The 13586-nt window shown below is 36.3% G+C and overlaps 1 protein-coding gene across 15 annotated transcripts in view; it reads right to left on the reverse strand.

The window, feature by feature from the left end:
• Positions 1-13586, reverse strand: part of LOC128168767 (CUGBP Elav-like family member 2) — a 90549-nt gene that overhangs the window by 34462 nt on the left and 42501 nt on the right. Inside the window, exons 1-2 of one of the 15 annotated variants that reach the window (XM_052834909.1) lie at positions 7879-8015; positions 5141-5234 (exon numbers count right to left, since the gene is read on the reverse strand). In XM_052834909.1, coding sequence (XP_052690869.1) covers positions 5141-5184 — 44 coding nt within the window. In that variant the 5' untranslated portion in view covers positions 5185-5234; positions 7879-8015. Of the gene's footprint in view, positions 1-182; positions 2299-5140; positions 5235-5450; positions 5560-5613; positions 5810-7878; positions 8016-13586 lie in introns of those variants that run through there. The other 14 variants (XM_052834910.1, XM_052834912.1, XM_052834911.1 and 11 more) reach the window with 14 other exon arrangements.

Consider the following 13586-nt stretch of genomic DNA (forward strand, 5'->3'; position numbering starts at 1 on the left):
AAAAACTTCTATGTCAAGAATCTAAGATTGTGATGTCCCTGCTACATCACCATGACAACCTACAGCCATGGTTACCTGTCCAGCGACCCCCAAGATTCCTCCTGACATTAATTCAGTCTGACACAACTTCCTCGATTTATCATTCCACGTCACAATCCCCTGTTTCCCACAAACCATCTTACCTTGTGCCGATTTCCCCATCACTGTAACTGGACAGGCGCGATTTTTTCACACATCCTCCTTCCTGTTCGGAGTCCGACATCGCTCCGTGATATCCCAGAATGCTCCTGTCCTCAGCAGCCCCGATCCGTACAACCGGCTGCAATAGCATGTGTTCACAAAATGCACTTGGTGTAATTCACTACATAACTCCTCAGAAACTTTTTCCCTCCCTTTTGTATTTTTTTGTTCCGAGAGCAGTTCTTAATAGAAACCTCTTGTGTGATGCCGTATTAACCAACGAAAATTGGCATATTCAATTATTGAAATTCATAGCAGGAGTTCCCGAGTCATTTACATGATGTAGAGAGGAGCACTGCTCTCCAAGTTTTTATTGCATGATGGGAGGCTCTAGTAGAAGACATTGAGGTTGAGCTCTGTGGTCTATCTGTGGCCCTGAACCTCTAACACTACTACCACCACACTATCAGCTGTCTGGTCAGCTATCAGTGGTGAGGAGTGTCGTAACCCAGCACAGCACCGGCGGTCCTGTATCCACGGCCTCCAAACCAGCGCTAATAATTTATCTAATCAAAGTGAACTTGTTTTTATTCCATGGGATAATTATAGCTTTGTATACCATTCCTGCAACAATTGATTATTTATCAGCTTTTAACAGTCACACACATTCAAGCCTTCCCTAGTAGCATGGTAACATATCAATAATTCTGTGTCATCTGTAATCAAATGCAGGTACTACTTAGTACAAATATTCAACCTGCAATTCACTTGTAATAGGTACAGCATCAAAGATAATCAACCAGCCCTACAAAACATGCAAAAACACCACCTCAGAAAACTCCGCAGCAAAAATGATTTTTATTGTATCTCTCCGACAACTGATAAATGTACTAGGTAGGGATCTTAATGAAAATGCCTAATAATGAACAGCCAGATTGCTAGATCTGCCTTGTCTCTGGATCTGATGAATGGAGATTAAATGTAAGACCTTCAAGTAAAGAATTAAAACAACATCATTAAAGAAATGAAATGTTAGCAGTGATTCTGTCCTTCATCACGGTGTTCGTCCCTCAAAACGGGAGATCACTCCGCAGAACATTTCCCCCTGCTTTAGCCTCTCGCATTCTTCCGACCTAGGTCTTTCGGTGCCACTGTCGAGTTCATTAAAGTGTTTGTATGTGGTAACATTAAAATACAAACAGTAAGAGGTTCCCTTAATTAATGTGATCACTAACAAACATTAGCACCAAGCTGTCTTATTCCTCTGAAGAGCTTGCAAGGTTTTTGCGATGTTAGAACAAGAAGTGTGTTTCCTTTTCCTTTGTCTTTATGAGGAGTTAATCCTATCAAACATAGAGCTCGTCTCTTTTCCTTTCTGCCTGATCTAAGAGTCATGGCCTCCTTCGCTGTAAGCATCAGACATTCAGGATACACAGTCTTGTAGACTGATTTAATCGTACTACAAGTGCCAACAAAACAATACACACTTCTCATACCATTAGGGTTTTTTTGAGGGATATAATCTAATTCAAATTCTGGGTCAAATTGTTCTCAATTTCCGTCCTTAAATCTTCCTCTCTTTTTTAACAGACTTTTTTGGATACTTGAGCCTGTTACATTTATCAGAGACCTACAGTGCAGGGAATTATGAAAGTTGAAATAATTATCTGAGTGACTTCTTATCATCTACTGTCCTTAGTCCATCCTACACAGTCCGACTTCTAGTCACTCCCTTTACTTTTTTATCTTGAGGTCCTTATGGTTACCGATGCCCACCATTCAATTACTGTAAATTCCTTATATTACGCGAATACTTAATTTCAAATCGCGGGAATATAAAATTGCAAACAAGAAATTGTTTTCTCTATTTCTTATGGTTTTCAACTCTCAGAAAATAATGGTGAGATTTTCAAATCCGCGAAGGGTGCTTCTCGCGATATTAATTCCTCCCATTTAATTAGGAATCTACAGTAATAAGTCTCGATATTTGGGGCCATTTTTAGACTATATTAATCTACTTGAAGAAAAGAGCTCTGATTAAAAATGAAGGAAATCATTTAAATTTTAACGCTTAAATATTGAATATACTTAACTGCTTAGATAATAAAATCTAATACTTTAAGACAGATCTGACGGTTAATTTGTTGACTATCTAGTCTACATAGAGAGTGATTGTGGTCATTTATGACAAAGATCTACATCGGCCACTATTTCATGCAATGGACCAGTCAGCAGAACATCTTCATGCTGTGGTTAGTTCCTAGGGATCTGGTATTCTGAGAATTCCAGACACAACAAATCTGTTTTATCATTTGGTCCGCTTAGATCCAGGGCAGTCCGAGCTGTTTTATAACCAAGGGAGTCGTGAAACACCACGACACAGAGAAATAAAACAACTTGATGACACCTGAGGCTTTACCTGTGGCTGTTACCTGAGGCTGTTACCTGTGGCTGTTACCTGAGGCTGTTACCTGTGGCTGTTACCTGAAGGTGTCCACTAGCGGCGCGACCCTCATACTGTAGACTGAGTTTCATTACCTGTACTTCATAACAGCCCCCCCCCCCCATCTCAACCCTCAGACCTCAAAATCAAAATCAAACTTGTCAGTCCAACCTACAAGATAGAACCTCACTGAATCCCTACACTGCACAAGTTTACTGAATCAAGATAATGGTCTGTCTGTCTGTAGTAAGCAAGTGTCTGTCTGTGTGTGTTAATTCATGCACATACTTTCGTATATTTAACAGTTTTTGTATTACATTGTAGCGTTGATAAATATTTGTGAAATGATAGGTTTACATCTGGTGTATCATACAATCATTTTGAGGTTTTTTTTTTAGGTGGCACTCTGTATGGCAAGCCTCTGTGGTCTAACTAGTCAGAGCGATGTACATCACTTTGTTTATTTCTGTAACATATTGAATGGATGATGAAGACAGATTATAAAAGTCAGAATAAAAATAAAAACGACTACCAATCAAACATGAAAACAATTCCATGTTAACATTGCAAGAAGCCTTTCCCCTTATAAATGTGACAACTGGTGCAAGCTTTTGTTAAGCCTAGTCAACACAGCATGAAACTTTGTTTTTCTATCTGCTAAAAACACTTTCACAATGTCTTAAACACAAAATGAAACTCTCTCTCTCACTCTCTCTGTCTGATTAGCCTTGTATTTGATTTTTCTCTATCATTCATGTCTGATTAGCCTTGTATTTTAGTCTCTCTCTCTCTCTCTCTCTCTCTCTCTCTCTCTCTCTCTCTCTCTCTCTCTCTCTCTCTCAGAACTCTAAGACCCCCTTCCATCCTACAAAAAATAAATAAATCAAATAATGAAAGAGAGAGAAAAACAGTACTAAAAACTAACCATTTGAGCATCTTATTGCTTGGTTACCCCAAGGTAGCACTGAATGACCACCCCACCCTATATCTAAACAAAATACAGGTGCATTACAGGTGGGTGCAGGTGAAAGCTACAGAATTACAGAGGAGTGAGTCTCGCCCCGATTCCTAATCCCCAGCTTTTGGTTCTTTCTGCTGTCGTGTTTCTGTGCAGTGGCAGCATGTTTACACGTTTTTGGAGACTCGCACAGAATCTCAGTACTAAGTGAAGGTGACAGACAGCCCCACTCAAAATGGCGGACTGAATCAGTGAAATGTGATGTTACCTCTGCACTGACAAACTGACACAGCATAGTGCACATTCTGCCTGATGGTTCCATCATGATCACCACTATATTTAGCACCAACCTATTTCAGCAACTAGATCTGAATACTAATATCTTTTTTTGTTCCATAAATAATTGTATAACAGGTTGCGCTCTATAAAGGCTGGTATGTCCAATACTGTGCTGACTAGCTTCTATCTGCCTATTACTGATCCTCCATTGTCCAGACCCCTTCTAACATAAGGACTTGAGTCTATCGACAAAAATGTACACAGGACGTCACTGGTGATCCCTTGGACTTCTTGTCAGTATAAGTAGCAGATTATGTGTCACAGCCCCCCCACCACCCCCAGGGGACAGGATGGAGGGAGCTTTTCATCACATGTATGATTAGTTAACATGAATTATGAAGGTGTTTGATGCTTTGCTGCTGATGTATGATCAATAGGAGTGTGAGTGAAGGATGCTCGTTCAATGGAAACAAACAAATGTTTGAGGTCAACAACCTCTGAGTATCATCATCATGTCTTTAATTCCTTATCAATACTTTACATCAAATTTCTAATAAATTCACAATAATGCTCTTATATTGCTATCCTTTTCTATAATAATTTCTTTATTTCTTGTGAATTTACTTTTTATATCACTTTCAATAAGTATGTCGGACATTTTCCGACCACTTGTTAGATAAAGCTATAAGAATGCCGAGGTACCAATTAAAAAATCAGATCAGAAAAAACATATCTTTGATCCGCTCCCACAAATTTGATGTTGCTAAACCGGGAAGCGGATGGAAGTTCTAATTTTAATTAGGTTGGCTGAGGTACCAAATCAAAGCTCACACTGAATTGTGCTGCATCAGACAGGTAGAATACTTTGTCTTACCTGGACCAGGTCAATATACAACAAACCATTCTATCATCTTCTGATTAAGATAAAGACTTTGATATACATATACATGTATACTTGGTTCAGTGGATACCTTTTTGTCTAAACAGTTCAGATAAAATTATCAGTTTGACTAGTAATTTGTTCCGATACACAATATTCACACATTTCTAGTGAAATAGTTTGTATTTGTTTAACCCCAAAGTATTCACCACCGAGTTACTGAAACAGGTAAGTATTTCTTTGGATTTCTACCTGTGGTATAAGGTATATCATTCATCTGGTTACAGGTAAATGATACAATTACATCTTTACCTGGATACAGCAGACAAATAATCTACTACAGGTAAATATTTCTTTTCACTTTTACCTGGTTGCATCAGGTAAGTAGCTGTTATCTTACCTGGCACAGGTTTCCATATTTGAAAACACGTCATCCTTCATCATGCCCAAATTGTTAAAAGCTTGCCACAAAAATGCACACTCTTATGATAAATCTGTTGAAAAAAATAAACAGAGAATTTACAATGGATCCAATTAAATTAAGTATGATGACTTGATATACAGTATCTATATTCAACTCTTGTAAGTAAATAACGAAGCTATTCAGAGATAAAATGATCCCTGCTTTCATTGAAGTGAAGATATCCCCAAAACAAAACTCAGTCACCAGATATCATTGATGTCAACCAAGGGATAAACATGACCTTGACCTTTGCTGACCTCTAGGATCACAAGGGCGCACACCAAGTTGGAAGGTCATTCTGTTTGTGTCACAATAAATGTAGTAACAGTCAGGTAGAACTGACTACAACATCAAAAGACCAAGTTGGTTTCAAATCATCCCTATTTTTAACAAATATAACCTAAACTTACACACGCTCAATAAGAGTTTTATCCAAATAAACAGTCCCTGGTTGATAAGTTGACATGGGTTTCAATGGGGACTTGGAATCTTTGACAATTCACCCTGCGAGCCTGCCTATCCAAACAATTACAAAGTGTGATGGTGCAGTAGTTCACAACAATGTAACAACTCTGATTCCTCTACTGTTACAGCTTTATCTTGCACGATCGGAGGGAGACAAACAAGTACTACAGATATGCTACAGGCTCTGTTCTACAATTATCTTATCTGGTCTGTAAGAAGTCATTGTTTCCACAGCAAGGACTATTGTCTTTTCAGGGGGACAGAAAAACTAAACAATACCTGGGTACTCAATGATTTGCTTTGACCTGCGATCCCCCGAGCACTGCAATTTATCTGCAGGAAATGTACACAAATACGGCCCTTTATCTGCGTTTCCATACAGCCCTATACAGACTATTGGGGGGTGACAATCTCTACCCCTCCCCTAGGCATTCTGTGTTTATCGTCGAGCCTTTTGTCTCTATGTTCATTCCACAGAACTCGCTATAAGCCTTATTAATCTGTCATTCCGTTTAAATGACCCAGATTAAAATCGTAGATCTTCTAAATTAAATAGGGTCGTTTAAATTTTGCCACTGGGTAAAGGGTTTCCAACAACTTGACAGGGATTAAAACACTGCACTTTAATCTTAGATCACTAAATCAGGTTAACCCCGAGATTAGTGACCTAAACGAACAGATTAACTTCACAAATCTAGAATTCTGTAACAATTTAATGTGTACCAACTATAATCCTTCTGCAAAAAACCCTGGTGTCCTATTTCCCATGTACAACTCAATTTCTATAAAAATTCCACTCTCTTGAATTTTGAATCAAATTTCATTATTTATTCGATAATTAATATAAACAAGCATATTTCCTTGAGAATAATAACTTATATCTTAATTCTCCTGTCATGTCAAGCATTTATTCCTTAAACATTTCCTGATTAATAACCAGCAGTAAATATCTATTGTTTAGCGAGTCAATACACATAAAATCTGACGGGGAATGTTCTCACAGTCCAAAGATATGCATACAAGAACCTCATCAAAAATTCAAGAACAAAAATTGGTATTCTTGGTGTAAATACGAATTCACCCAAACAAAAGAGTAATGAAGGGTAACCAAGCCTGAAATGGGGCTGTTTTTGAAACAGAGAAATCATTAACATAGACATTTCACAATTAACAAAACAGAAAATGGTAAATCTAAAAGTATAATTAATCTTCATTTACCATACAGAGAGAAAACAGACTTGTACTCTTCTAATTTCAGCTTTATAAAAATCATGAAGATGACATTGTTTGACAGCTTATGAAAGTCATTACTTTCAGTTTATGCAAAAATGAAATTATTTTCCATTTCATACGTCAACTTTAAACCATATATCATGATGAGGAATAAATTAACATAAGCGCCACTACAGGTATTCTTGTTTCACACATCTCAGTTCTAATAAAGTAATCTACTGCCAGCTCCAAATCAGGTCAGATTGCTGGTCAATCATATACCTGGCCATATCTACATACATATATGTTTTCAGAGCGGACACCTATCTGTCATTAAACAACAATAAAAAGTGTGTCACCCTCTGTTATGGCAGCATGCTACTGAAAATAGCACGCATAATTAGTTCATTGCAAATACACTGTATTCAGTAAATCTGTTCAGTTAGCAGTGATGAAATTACACACAAACTCTCTCTCTCTCTCTCTCTCTCTCTCTCTCTACTTTCGATCGTGGGTCTTTGAACAACGACACTGCTGACATTAATTCCTAATGCCAATACGAAAGGCCGATGTCATTATGGTAGCATCTTAATATCGGTTATTGATAATAAATTCCTAATTGCCTGTCAACTCCGTGTAGTGGAGTGTGTATATTACCTATACACGTGTTTTAGCACCTGTTAGCGCTACGCGAATCTCAAGGTGTGAAAAATTCATTTCAGATCTCCATAAAATTCAGTTCGATTTCCAATATCATTAAAGTCAAACATCGAAAAAGCTGAAATTGAGAGGAGAAATACCTGCAGATTTTTCTTAATCATTTACACAAAGCGGTGCTACCAGCACATGGTGCTAAAAGTACGGGAACGGAGAGGGCGCGCGCGCTTACCTGTTGCTACTGTTTTCTACCGATCGCGGCCTCATGGGCCCCCACAATCCACCGAACAAGAGATCAGAAAAAAATCTTATTAATTTGAAATCATGACAAAATGAATTACCTATTTCCCACGTGAAAACACACACGAGACACGGACAGCACACAAACACAGAACGCAATGGCGGACGGCAATACCCACAATGCTGTGCAATAAACAGTTCGAGCAACACGTGGTCGTGGAAAACAACAAGGAGATTTAGACACGCATCACTGATTATGCAGGAAACGTGAATGGGCTCAGTAATGCCATACTGAATAATTCAAATGGATTTTTTTCCGATTATAGTCACGATATGTGACATCAAAGAAGCATGATTTATATCATGTTAATATGAAAAATAGAATTGTTTAATCAGGGACGCATTTGATTTTAAATCATGCCAAATCCCACACATATTTGAATGATGTAGGCCTATATATTTTTTTCTGTCTTTGATATGTCATAACGAAACATATGTATAAATGTATATGTATTGTATATATCTATACGTAAATGGTTTCAGCTTCATATGCACCTACATGTATAGATGTCATACTCATATAAATATCTCAAATTTAGGCGTCAGGGGCGGATCCAGGATTTGAAGTTAGACGCCTTTTGTATGCAGTGGGTCTTTAGACAATGGGGGGGGGGGGGGGCAAGGCAGGCACGTAGCATCGGGGGGGGGGGGGGGGATGCCCCCCCCCCATTTTTTCTCGCAGCAACAATTTTTTTAAAAATTTACCTAAAAAAATTGAATTATCATATATGGAGTTGGCCCCCACTTTTTATGGGAGTATGTAAAAAATTGATATGAAAATAAGGAAATGAGGAGTGAAATTGAAGTTATATACAACGACCCCCCCCCCCCCCCCCCCGGATTAGGATTTTGAAGATTTTGGGTAACTTTAAATTTTCCTTTTTTTTTGGCTTGTCAAGATTTTTTAGATGAGTCTGCCCCCCCCCCCCCCCACTTTCAAAAACGATGCTACGTGCCTGCAAGGGGCTAGGCTTTGTAAGCTCATGGGTCCTAGAGATTTTGTAGGGTAAGAATGAAGCCTTCAAAGAAAGACTTTCGTGATATTTCTTCTCGTAATGTTACTTAAAAAGTAATAAAATTAAAAAAAAAATAAAGGTTTGTAGATTAAAGGCGGAATGTCCCTATGCTATTAACTTTACCATATATTTTTGATTGATTTTTATCAGGGTCAACATCAAACAAAATTGAAGTGATTCACGAAGCGCTGCTAGATTTTTTCAAAAATTGAAATGTCTACCCCAATAATATCAGAGATAGTGAATAGAAAAAGCAAAATATTACTATTGCAACATAGAATTAAAATAAGAAATGCAAATGATGATAAAGTATAGTTATATTGTCAAATTTTGATTATGTTAGAAAACATTACGAAGCTGTGGGTTTTATTTTAGCTCAAATAGCACTTTGTTGTATATAGGTCTGTAACAAAGAAATGCTAACGCTAACACCCGTTTCCCGCCTTCATTTAAAATCCAAATACTTCGGATTTTCTGTCAGATATTTAAAAACAATGTTATATGCTAAAAAGTATAAGCAAATCCTTATTAATCTATATCAAAATAAGATTTGTAGTCAAATTATCAATTTTTAAAGAAACGTTTTGCTTAAGGGGAGGGGATCTTAAAAAATTCATTGAAATCGGTCTCTCTGTGACAGGAAAATATTGTTTTGCACCTGATATGTGCATAAAAACTTAATAATTACATGTTTACGTTGGATAGTAATTAAAGAAAATTTTCATTTTAATTCATATTTTTTTGTTAATCATTTTTTGAAAAGTTACAAAGCAAAATGCTTGGGTTTTTTGGGTTTTTTTTTAAATGTATTTTGGTCTGTAGACATATGTGCCAACCGTAAAACAACAAACTTTTTTATATAAATATGCTTAATAACAATATATAAAACCTCTCAAAAGGAATTTTTGTTTCATGGGGAGGGGTAGGGAGATGTTTGTTTTGTTTTGTTTTTTTAAATTCCGTTTTCCGTTAGTTTCTATTATGAAGGAGCTATTTTAACCAAAAAATCAAAGCTATCTCTTTGTTTGACCAAATCATTTATATTTAATGAAAATATGCATAAATGTTTACCTTATTATAAAAAAATATTTCAAATAGACAATTATTAAAAAAAAAAAAATGACTTTTACTTAGGTGGCTAGACAATATGCTATCGTCCTTTAATCAGCAAGAGTTATCTTTCTTTATAAAAAAATATTTCAGGTTTTTTAAAAAAAAATTCTAATTAAAGAAGAAAGTTTTTTGTTTTATATCAATTGCATAAGAAAATTGTAAAATGAATTCATACGTTTCAGAAATGCTAAAAATGTAAACCAGAACATGTTGTTATAGCACAAAAGGAGATCTTAAAAGTGATTTCTGATATCGATGTATTTTTTAAATTTCCAGTTATTGGGGTGAAGAACATAAAGGGTTAATAAGCCAGACGTCTTAAATGAAATGAGATACTAGGATTTTTTTAAATGTTGCTTTCACATATCTGCTCTATCAGAATAAAAAAAAACCTTATTCCGTTTAATTTAGACATTTTTAATGTTATTTTATAGTTTCAAACGATGCTAACTAATGTTAAGTCTAGCGTTTGCAGTTGTTTTGTTTTCCCCCAATAACAATACCTTTACCTTTGAGAACTAGCTAGCTTTAAAGTGAAAAATGAATTTTTTCCATCCAAAGATTCTCTGACCTAAAACATAAAAAATGTATTGTTCAGGTAATGTATTAGTGCATTGATGAAGGAATGAATTCAATGTTAATTAGTTTTATACGAGATAAAATGGCTTGGGGCAGTTTACGTTAAATAAATCGCGAAGCGCTTATAAAAAGGTGTAAACTGCCCCAATCCATTTTATTTCGTATACAACTAACAAATATTGATTTCATTGCTTTATAATTTAAGGTGGCTCTATACACCACTTTTTGATGACGCAGTATAGCAAAAAGGTAAATCTGGAAGCATGCAATTCCGGTACTGGCCGATTTAAACCGAGGCCAATTGTGTGGGGACCGCTCTTTTGAAAAGTTTGTTAAATGAATAGATTGAATTTCATAATTGGAAAATTCATTACTTTCAAGGAATGTGGTATGTGACACCTTCACGTTGTGTCGTTTTATTTATGGAAATAACAATAAAATCAAGTATAAATTTTAAAATAGTTTCTTTCCCACCATCGACCTATTACAGCGTAGTGCAGTGGTTTAGTGGATTCCCTACAAACCTGTAGGTCATGAGTTCGATTCCCGTTGAGAACCATAAATTTTTTAACCTTCCAAAATTTTCTAAAACGTATTTTTTGGTTGAATACTGTGAAAGAAAATTCTAGACCAGTGAAAGTGTTTCAATTATAATATACTTTAATGCACATTGATATCGAAATATGTTCCTTACAACCTTAAGGGGATGGAAGGGTTGCTTTGAATATCTCTCAGGTTGGGATACATAAATCCTATTAGCCTAGTCAATTTTCCCCTTTATTTAGTTGACTTAGTTTTGGATTAAAGCGAATATATTCACTTTTACAGGCCTATAATTAAATACGTATGTATTTATCATTCCAACATTATATTTACTAGGAAATTTTCTTCAACTCAGAAATGAAAAGTCCCCAAGGTGTTTTGGCCTTGGAACTTAAGGAACGATAACCCTTACCTGAGGAACTTTCATACCAAATGAAATTTAAAATATTTTTTGTGTTTATTTGCAATGATTTTCATTCAATTTTTTATGTCACAGTTATCAAAATACATTTTCTTATAACATCAAGCACATTTTTCAGATGATTTGTCAACAGAGTAAGAAAATATGAAAAATAATGTTTCGGGGAAATACAAAAAAAAATTGCAATAATAACATTTTTAAATGTTAAGAAGAGTTACATTTTTTTTTATGTGTCCGAAGGAAATATCCATCATATGACAAAAAAACTTCTCTCAGTTTGTTAATAGTTAGCTTTAAAAAAATATTTTACAAAAACATGAAAAAACATTTAAAAATTCTTTAAAAATACCTAGAGTATCCCTATCATCACTTTAATATTTGATAAGTATATGTTTTGTGGTTTTCTATTGAAAATTGGAATAAAATGTGGGTGTATAGAGCCACCTTAAGGTTTTGCTCTTGATTTTAGACTAAAAACAGTTAGTTAATTTTCGGATTGAACAAAAACATATTTTGTATGGTAATTTATTCATTAATAAATGTCGTTTTACAAATAAATTGGGAACCAGCACCACCCCCTTCTTGCTAAGTGTCTGTAATAATTGTAAGTTGACAGAAAAAGTGAGATTATTTTCTACAGAAGTTATCTCTCTTGTAAGAGGGTAATTTTTATTTAAGACCTGCAGTAATACCATCAAAAGCATCTGCCTTGCAGAAATATACGAAAAATTTCATGTTAATTTTGTCTTTGAAATAGCTTTAAATTAATAAGCTAAAAATGATAAGACTGATTGACAGTCATTGGTACTGTGTACTCACCAGTACTTCTAGTAGAGGTCTGTCTGTCCTTTGTTAGTGTCTCTGTACAGTACAACTGATGAGTCATTGGTACTGTGTAAGCACTAGTAGAGGTCTGTCCTTTGTTAGTGTCTCTGTACAGTACAACTGATCAGTCATTGGTACTGTGTAAGCACTAGTAGAGGTGTGTCTGTCCCTTGTTAGTGTCTCTGTACAGTACAACTGTTCAGTCACTGGTACTGTGTAAGCACTAGTAGAGGTCTGTCTGTCCGTTGTTAGTGTCTCTATACAGTACAACTGAACAGTCACTGGTACTGTGTAAGCACTAGTAGAGGTCTGTCTGTCCCTTGTTAGTGTCTCAGTACAGTACAATCAGTCACTGGTACTGTGTAAGCACTAGTAGATGTTTGTATGTCCATTGTTAGTGTCTCTGTACAGTACAACTGTTCAGTCACTGGTACTGTGTAAGCACTAGTAGAGGTCTGTCTGTCCGTTGTTAGTGTCTCTGTACAGTACAACTGATCCGTCACTGGTACTGTGTAAGCACTAGTAGAGGTCTGTCTGTCCGTTGTTAGTGTCTCTGTACAGTACAAGTGATCAGTCACTGGTACTGTGTAAGCACTAGTAGAGGTCTGTCTGTCCGTTGTTAGTGTCTCTGTACAGTACAACTGATCAGTCACTGGTACTGTGTAAGCACTAGGAGAGGTCTGTCTGTCCTTTGTTAGTGTCTCTGTACAGTACAACTGATCAGTCATTGGTACTGTGTAAGCACGAGTAAAGGTCTGTCTGTCCGTTGTTAGTGTCTCTGTACAGTACAACTGATCAGTCACTGGTACTGTGTAAGCACTAGTAGAGGTCTGTCTGTCCATTGTTAGTGTCTCTGTACAGTACAACTGATCAGTCATTGGTACTGTGTAAGCACTAGTAGAGGTCTGTCTGTCCGTTGTTAGTGTCTCTGTACAGTACAACTGATCAGTCATTGGTACTACATAAGCACTAGTAGAGGTCTGTCTGTCTGTTGTTAGTGTCTCTGTACAGTACAACTGATCAGTCACTGGTACTTTGTAAGCACTAGTAGAGGTCTGTCTGTCCCTTGTTAGTGTCTCTGTACAGTACAATCAGTCACTGGTACTGTGTAAGCACTAGTAGAGGTCTGTCTGTCCATTGTTAGTGTCTCTGTACAGTACAACTGTTCAGTCACTGGTACTGTGTAAGCACTAGTAGAGGTCTGTCTGTCCTGTTAGTGTGTCTGTACAGTACAACTGTTCAGTCACTGGTA

This window comes from Crassostrea angulata, unplaced genomic scaffold, assembly GCF_025612915.1.
Source record: "Crassostrea angulata isolate pt1a10 unplaced genomic scaffold, ASM2561291v2 HiC_scaffold_47, whole genome shotgun sequence".
NCBI classification, from domain to species: domain Eukaryota; kingdom Metazoa; phylum Mollusca; class Bivalvia; order Ostreida; family Ostreidae; genus Magallana; species Magallana angulata.